Raw genomic sequence first — 8,947 nt, 5'->3', positions numbered from 1 at the left:
CATTTGGTTCCATTTGATTTTGTACACGGTCAGAGTTACAGATAGGTAAAGGGTCAATTTAGAACCCCTTCAAAGAACCCTACGTGTCCCTGCCTGGACCCCACTTTGAGAACCACTGACATAGATGTTTACTACCAGTCGTGGACAGTAACTTACATAAAGTACATTTGTTGATTTTGATTTATTTTTGCAAGCTCATGACTTTTACTCCACGTTTCAAAAATAGAAACTAATGTTGTAGCCTACTTTTGACTCCACATTTCTAGGAAGGGACTCATGGGACCCAAACTTGGTTTGCCATGTTGTTCCGCCCAGAATATGGATGCTGTGGTTCAAGTGGTTAAAGGTAGGGTAAGTTATTCTTACAAGTGGTTAAAGTAATATGTTCTGATAGTAATCATTGCTACAGAGCGTTTGTTCGGTCACAGGGGTCTCTCCAGCTCTTTAATAAACAGAATACAGTACATTTTCAGGTAGGTGACACATTTTAAGCCGCACCAAAATGCATTTTCTGTTTAATAAAGAGCTGGAGAGACATGGGAGGCTCCTTATATGGACAGGACACTCTATAGTAACGAGCACTATCAGAACATAGACCCATTTCGCAATTATTTGAATAATTGCAAATCACTGACCCTACCTTTACCATACACATTTAAAAAATATATATATATATATATATTATACAGTGAGATTTTATATTTTTCTGGGCATCCCTTATCCTTCCAAGTCGGTCATCCCAAAAATGCTAGACCCTGGAGGTATGGGTGTCCCTTATTGGATTTTCAGATAGTTGGCAACCCTTTGCGCAAGACCCAGGTGCACAGTAGAGGGGCTATTTTGGGGTTATACCTTTACCGCCAAGGCCAGAATAAGCTAGGATAATTCATTTGCTGCGCTCATACATTCTTCTGAAGTTATTTATGTAAATACATTGCTGTCATAACCAGCTATCGAAATGAAATGTATAACATGAAATAAAACATTTCAAAGTAACTCCATTTATTGTAGCCTTTGGCCAACATTCATACAGTTTATACATTCTTCATGTTTTGAAGTGAATGTCCATATCACCACATTGGTCACCTTAAAATAAATTATGTTTATGATGTAATAGTAATCATAAAATAATGGTTCAATAAATTAATTGGTTTTACATGTGTTTTGAATTTCACCAAAATAATAAAATAGGGTGAAGAGTGTGTTGATTTGAGGTAGCCTATCTGCAGAGATGAGGTAAGTGTGTGTTTGGGTTGCTTAGACCAGAACAAATATGTCAGTCTCTATGCTGTTGTTCTCAGCACACAATGAAGAATCTTAACTAGGGCTCATGTGGCTAATCAGGTTTGTCAAGTCAGAGAATTAAAATGTGTAGTTATTTTTAAAATCACAAAAAAAAGTGGGGGGAGGGCTTCCAAACAGGTGTAAAATTAAAAAAAGAAAGTAGGAAGCTCCTTTGAAAGCAACAAACTGCATTACTTTAATAGCACTAATAAATAGTTTGCTGGATTCAAAGAGCTTCCCACTTTGTTGTAATCTGTAGCAGAAGTCATGGAAATTCAGCGTGCTTTCTGTCACTTAGGCATCATGGGAAAATCAGCTCTCTATCAGGGATTCTTCCGTTCCCTTTTAGAACCATCCTGTCGTTATAAACGGAGACTGTGCCGAAAGCATCGCTGTCAGGCGGGGTCTCTATCACCCCCTCTAAAGTGAGGTAGTGCACTCCTGAATCTTTGTCCCTGTGGTATCCCCCGTCGTGGTCGTGGCCAGCCATGAAACAGACCACACTGCCATGGGAATGTAGAATCTCCAGTAGTTCATCATAGTTCCAGGCTAGACAGATGGGGTGCATGGAGCCTGGGTGTACAGGGAGATGACCTGTCGGAAATAAACCATTTGCATTGTCACCATGAAGCCTACAGTGAGTCAACTCAATACAATAATTATAGTTATCCCTGACATTTCAATATCAGTGACTTCACTGAGTTTATTGACAGATGCTTATATATAACATTAACCCTCTCCCTAATCTCAACAGTGTATGTGTGTGAAACCAGAGCTTGCAGAGACAAAGAGGATAGTTGTCCGTAGAGGTACAATATTGGTCAGTGTATCATTAAATACAATCAATGATTTCTCACAAAGAGAGCTGTGTCAAAGGAAGAAATTGTGACTTAACATAATGTAACACACTTACAGTATGATATTGTCTCGCTGTTTTCCTACTTTTGTGTGGACTGTGCTTATTGTGAAGTTTTATTTATTCGTTTTTTTTCACCCGTTTTTTTAATTAATTCATATACAAAGTCTAAATTGTACCTACTGACAACAGTGACCCTTTCACTTCTCTCATCAGCCAAGGTCAGAACCGTGTCCAGCCAATCCAGTTGCTCTTTACTGAATCCGCCGTTGAACTTCACAAACCTTCTCTCCAGACCCTCAGATTCTTGGTAAAAAAAAAAGAAGAAAGCAAAATATGCAATAATTCTCTGAGTGATTATATGAATAATTTCCTTTGGGATCAATATGTATGTATCCATCTATATCTATCTATATGATAGTGTCAGTGATATATACTTACTATGTTAATATAGGCTACACAATTAATACACACAATGCATTATATCAACTAATTAATAAGCGTGCATACCTGGAGTATCGTTAAGGTCTTCATTGTCATTGGGTTGCTTTAAAAGTTTCAGTGCAGTACTGTATTGCACGCTCGCCTCCTCTCTCCCGAGAAGGCTCACGTCATAGGCGTCCAGCACCACAAACCTGAACTTGGGGACTGGACTGAAGTGGTAGGCATAGATACCGTCTGTCTGGAGGCCACTGGCCTGGTGGTCAGCAGCACACTCACAGTGGGCTGTGGTGCTGTTGAGCTGTGAGCGGAACAGCGTGTTCCTGCTGAAGTTATAGAACTCGTGGTTGCCCCACACATGGTGAACCTGGACAGGACAGGAGGTGAACTCCCTCATCACGGTGTCCAGGGCTTCCTCTGACGCGTCGTACCTAGGGATGGGACGGTATTAGTTATTATAGTGATAAAAAAAAACGTGAAATTGTCCTCCATCATAACACTAGGATGAATTAGCCTTTGTTGAGCTGCAAATTCAGTACCACTTAAACCCTCTATGCTTGATCAAACAGACCTGTAAAGAGCACATTTGGTTTGATTGATTGATTGAATACTTTATTTAGAAAGACATGGAAACAGTACATGGAAGTACAATTCACAATAAAGGTCCTCTAAACTGGATCGCTCATAAAAGCACAAAGGCTTATTTAAAATGAGATCCCCACGCACTCAAATCATGATGACATTTAAGAAGACAGACAGATATACACTACTATTCAGAGTGTCATACAATCCGTTTACAGGTTACTGGTATGAAAAACAAGAAATATGAGTGTGTGTGTGGGGTGGGGGGGTGGGGGTAGGTTAAGACTTTGACAGGGGCCAGTTTGGAATTGCATCCTCCTGAAGGTGTTCTTTTAGGGTAGATTTGAAAGTGAGTAGGGTTTTCCACATTTGTTGAATAGCATGAGAAAGAGTTCATTCCCTTGTTTTCTGCGGAACATGATCAGTGGAGCTGCCTCTGGTGTTGTGAACTTGTGATTGGTATGCTATTATTTCAATCTATACAAATCGATTCGCCCAAAACAGCAGATCTACAAGCTCAGTCACAACAGGCGTGGTGAGCTTGTAGATCTGCTATTTTTGGCGAACGTTTCCCCCAGAACAGGGATGCTGGGAGTTCAAGTGGTTAACAAAATTGGCGTTTTAAGTTTTAAGCATATCGTAATCACAATTACTTTTGCCACAATAATCGTGACATGTTATTTTCATATCGTCCCATCAGGCTAGTCGTACCTCTTGTTGAAGCCATCTATGATGTCCCCCAGCTGAAGGATGAACCTCGGTTTGACAGCTGACATAGACGACCACGTGTCCTGGGCATTTCGCAGCAACCGTAAGCTGTTCCTGTAATATCGTTTTCTCGTGTGATTATAATTGAACCCGTCGTCGATGTCCGCGTACTGGATGTCTGCTATGACTCCAAATGTAAACAGTGGCGCTGTTTGAGAGCAACTGTCATCCATTCTGGTTCTGTTGTTATAAATCCCACTTGAGTATCCTGCACAATAATAAGACCTAACCAAGTAGCTTCTCAAAGTCCAGTTAAAATGTTGGAAAGCAGCCATTATGCCTGTTGTAACGAGAACACAGTGGTTTGTAGCGCCGACCAGGTACAGCTGGATAGATGACAACAATCTGCAACTAACTACAGTCCTAGAACCTAGATAGTTTTCATCCCATAGCAGGGAGGGGCGGTTTTTAAGAAACATTTGCTGTCTGTGACCTATGCCCAGGAAGGAACAATGATTATTCTAATTAGTTTAAATGAATACAAAAGCCTTGCCCTGATAATCAAGACAAGACAGAGGGTGTCACTCTCTAGTGTAGCTCAATGGACAGAAACTCTAAACTGATTGCATTACAGCTGAGCCCACACAAAGTTGGGTGACATCGTTCTTAAAAAAAAAAAAAAGGTTAAAGTACTATATTCTGATAGTAATCATTGCTACAGAGCGTTTGTTCGGTCACAAGGGTCTCTCCAGCTCTTTAATAAACAGAATATAGTACATTTTCAGGTAGGTGACACGTTTTAAGCCAATCAGGAGAGAGCACTGAAAATGCATTTTCTGTTTAATAAAGAGCTGGAGAGACATGGGAGACTCCTTATATGGACAGGACACTCTATAGTAACGAGCACTATCAGACCATAGACCCATTTCGCAATTATTTGAATAATTGCAAATCACTGACCCTACTTTTATATTTTTCTGGGCCCTTATCCTTCCAAGTCGGCCATCCCAAAAATGCTAGACCCTGGAGGTTATGGGTGTCCCTTATTGGATTTTCAGATAGTTGGCAACCCTTTGCACAAGACCCAGGTGCACTGAAGTAGTGGGGCTATTTTGGGGTTATACCTTTACCGCCAAGGCCAGAATAAGCTAGGATAATTCATTTGCTGCGCTCATACATATTCTTCTGAAGTTATTTATGTAAATACATTGCTGTCATAACCAGCTATCGAAATGAAATGTATAACATGAAATAAAACATTTCAAAGTAACTCCATTTATTGTAGCCTTTGGCCAACATTCATACAGTTTATACATTCTTCATGTTTTAAAGTGAATGTCCATATCACCACATTGGTCACCTTAAAATAAACTATGTTTATGATGTAATAGTAATCATAAAATAATGGTTCAATAAATTAATTGGTTTTACATGTGTTTTGAATTTCACCAAAATAATAAAATAGGGTGAAGAGTGTGTTGATTTGAGGTAGCCTATCTGCAGAGATGAGGTAAGTGTGTGTTTGGGTTGCTTAGACCAGAACAAATATGTCAGTCTCTATGCTGTTGTTCTCAGCACACAATGAAGAATCTTAACTAGGGCTCATGTGGTTAATCAGGTTTGTCAAGTCAGAGAATTAAAATGTGTAGTTATTTTTAAAATCACAAAAAAAGTGGGGGGAGGGCTTCCAAACAGGTGTAAAATTAAAAAAGAAAGTAGGAAGCTCCTTTGAAAGCAACAAACTGCATTACTTTAATAGCACTAATAAATAGTTTGCTGGATTCAAAGAGCTTCCCACTTTGTTGTAATTTGTAGCAGAAGTCATGGAAATTCAGCGTGCTTTCTGTCACTTAGGCATCATGGGAAAATCAGCTCTCTATCAGGGATTCTTCCGTTCCCTTTTAGAACCATCCTGTCGTTATAAACGGAGACTGTGCCGAAAGCATCACTGTCAGGCGGGGTCTCTATCACCCCCTCTAAAGTGAGGTAGTGCACTCCTGAATCTTTGTCCCTGTGGTATCCCCCGTCGTGGCCGTGGCCAGCCATGAAACAGACCACACTGCCATGGGAATGTAGAATCTCCAGTAGTTCCTCATAGTTCCAGGCTAGACAGATGGGGTGCATGGAGCTTGGGTGTACAGGGAGATGACCTGTCGGAAATAAACCATTTGCATTGTCACCATGAAGCCTACAGTGAGTCAATACAATAATTATAGTTATCCCTGACATTTCAATATCAGTGACTTCACTGAGTTTATTGACAGATGCTTATATATAACATTAACCCTCTCCCTAATCTCAACAGTGTATTTGTGTGAAACCAGAGCTTGCAGAGACAAAGAGGATAGTTGTCCGTAGAGGTACAATATTGGTCAGTTTATCATCATTAAATACAATCAATTATTTCTCACAGAGGGCTGTCAAAGGAAGAAATTGTGACTTAACATAATGTAACACACTTACAGTATGATATTGTCTCGCTGTTTTCCTACTTTTGTGTGGACTGTGCTTATTGTGAAGTTTTATTCTTTTTTATTTTTTCCTTTTCACCTGTTTTTAATGAATTCATATACAAAGTCTAAATTGTACCTACTGACAACAGTGACCCTTTCACTTCTCTCATCAGCCAAGGTCAGAACCGTGTCCAGCCAATCCAGTTGCTCTTTACTGAATCCGCCGTTGAACTTCACAAACCTTCTCTCCAGACCCTCAGATTCTTGGTTAAAAAAAAAAGAAGAAAGCAAAATATGCAATAATTCTCTGAGTGATTATATGAATAATTTCCTTTGGGATCAATAAAGTATGTATCCATCTATATCTATCTATATGATAGTGTCAGTGATATATACTTACTATGTTAATATAGGCTACACAATTAATACACACAATGCATTATATCAACTAATTAATAAGCGTGCATACCTGGAGTATCGTTAAGGTCTTCATTGTCATTGGGTTGCTTTAAAAGTTTCAGTGCAGTACTGTATTGCACGCTCGCCTCCTCTCTCCCGAGAAGGCTCACGTCATAGGCGTCCAGCACCACAAACCTGAATTTGGGGACTGGACTGAAGTGGTAGGCATAGATACCGTCTGTCTGGAGGCCACTGGCCTGGTGGTCAGCAGCACACTCACAGTGGGCTGTGGTGCTGTTGAGCTGTGAGCGGAACAGCGTGTTCCTGCTGAAGTTATAGAACTCGTGGTTGCCCCACACATGGTGAACCTGGACAGGACAGGAGGTGAACTCCCTCATCACGGTGTCCAGGGCTTCCTCTGACGCGTCGTACCTAGGGATGGGACGGTATTAGTTATTATAGTGATAAAAAAAAACGTGAAATTGTCCTCCATCATAACACTAGGATGAATTAGCCTTTGTTGAGCTGCAAATTCAGTACCACTTAAACCCTCTATGCTTGATCAAACAGACCTGTAAAGAGCACATTTGGTTTGATTGATTGATTGAATACTTTATTTAGAAAGACATGGAAACAGTACATGGAAGTACAATTCACAATAAAGGTCCTCTAAACTGGATCGCTCATAAAAGCACAAAGGCTTATTTAAAATGAGATCCCCTAGCACTCAAATCATGATGACATTTAAGAAGACAGACAGATATACACTACTATTCAGAGTGTCATACAATCCGTTTACAGGTTACTGGTATGAAAAACAAGAAATATGAGTGTGTGTGGGGTGGGGGGGTGGGGGTAGGTTAAGACTTTGACAGGGGCCAGTTTGGAATTGCATCCTCCTGAAGGTGTTCTTTTAGGGTAGATTTGAAAGTGAGTAGGGTTTTCCACATTTGTTGAATAGCATGAGAAAGAGTTCATTCCCTTGTTTTCTGCGGAACATGATCAGTGGAGCTGCCTCTGGTGTTGTGAACTTGTGATTGGTATGCTATTATTTCAATCTATACAAATCGATTCGCCGAAAACAGCAGATCTACAAGCTCAGTCACAACAGGCGTGGTGAGCTTGTAGATCTGCTATTTTTGGCGAACGTTTCCCCCAGAACAGGGATGCTGGGAGTTCAAGTGGTTAACAAAATTGGCGTTTTAAGTTTTAAGCATATCGTAATCACAATTATTTTTGCCACAATAATCATGACATGTTATTTTCATATCGTCCCATCAGGCTAGTCGTACCTCTTGTTGAAGCCATCTATGATGTCCCCCAGCTGAAGGATGAACCTCGGTTTGACAGCTGACATAGACGACCACGTGTCCTGGGCATTTCGCAGCAACCGTAAGCTGTTCCTGTAATATCGTTTTCTCGTGTGATTATAATTGAACCCGTCGTCGATGTCCGCGTACTGGATGTCTGCTATGACTCCAAATGTAAACAGTGGCGCTGTTTGAGAGCAACTGTCATCCATTCTGGTTCTGTTGTTATAAATCCCACTTGAGTATCCTGCACAATAATAAGACCTAACCAAGTAGCTTCTCAAAGTCCTGTTAAAATGTTGGAAAGCAGCCATTATGCCTGTTGTAACGAGAACACAGTGGTTTGTAGCGCCGACCAGGTACAGCTGGATAGATGACAACAATCTGCAACTAACTACAGTCCTAGAACCTAGATAGTTTTCATCCCATAGCAGGGAGGGGCGGTTTTTAAGAAACATTTGCTGTCTGTGACCTATGCCCAGGAAGGAACAATGATTATTCTAATTAGTTTAAATGAATACAAAAGCCTTGCCCTGATAATCAAGACAAGACAGAGGGTGTCACTCTCTAGTGTAGCTCAATGGACAGAAACTCTAAACTGATTGCATTACAGCTGAGCCCACACAAAGTTGGGTGACATCGTTCTTAAAAAAAAAAAAAAGGTTAAAGTACTATATTCTGATAGTAATCATTGCTACAGAGCGTTTGTTCGGTCACAAGGGTCTCTCCAGCTCTTTAATAAACAGAATATAGTACATTTTCAGGTAGGTGACACGTTTTAAGCCAATCAGGAGAGAGCACTGAAAATGCATTTTCTGTTTAATAAAGAGCTGGAGAGACATGGGAGACTCCTTATATGGACAGGACACTCTATAGTAACGAGCACTATCAGACCATAGACCCATTTCGCAATT

At 40.4% G+C, this 8,947-nt stretch overlaps 2 protein-coding genes across 2 annotated transcripts; both read right to left on the bottom strand.

Annotated features, from left to right (window-relative positions):
• Positions 1-1,585: 1,585 nt before the first annotated feature.
• Positions 1,586-4,139, bottom strand: LOC311060455 (manganese-dependent ADP-ribose/CDP-alcohol diphosphatase-like; the record flags this gene model as incomplete). Its single annotated transcript, XM_084078637.1, has 4 exons — positions 3,875-4,139; positions 2,651-3,012; positions 2,324-2,446; positions 1,586-1,878 (listed from the first exon to the last, which is right to left on the bottom strand). Exons 1-4 carry the CDS (start codon positions 4,102-4,104, stop codon positions 1,586-1,588), a joined length of 1,008 nt encoding a protein of 335 aa, XP_083934763.1. The 5' UTR covers positions 4,105-4,139.
• Positions 4,140-5,543: 1,404 nt separating this feature from the next.
• On the bottom strand, positions 5,544-8,313 carry LOC311060171 (manganese-dependent ADP-ribose/CDP-alcohol diphosphatase-like). The gene is made up of 4 exons (XM_084078301.1): positions 8,016-8,313; positions 6,794-7,155; positions 6,465-6,587; positions 5,544-6,021 (listed from the first exon to the last, which is right to left on the bottom strand). Exons 1-4 carry the CDS (start codon positions 8,243-8,245, stop codon positions 5,729-5,731), a joined length of 1,008 nt encoding a protein of 335 aa, XP_083934427.1. The 5' UTR covers positions 8,246-8,313; the 3' UTR covers positions 5,544-5,728.
• Between the last annotated feature and the right edge of the window lie 634 nt (positions 8,314-8,947).

The sequence above is a fragment of the Gymnoscopelus microlampas genome (genome assembly GCF_963454915.1).
Source record: "Gymnoscopelus microlampas genome assembly, chromosome: 14".
Taxonomy (NCBI): domain Eukaryota; kingdom Metazoa; phylum Chordata; class Actinopteri; order Myctophiformes; family Myctophidae; genus Gymnoscopelus; species Gymnoscopelus microlampas.
Note: the sequence above shows the minus strand (reverse complement) of the source record. Positions and strands in the feature narration are given on the sequence as shown.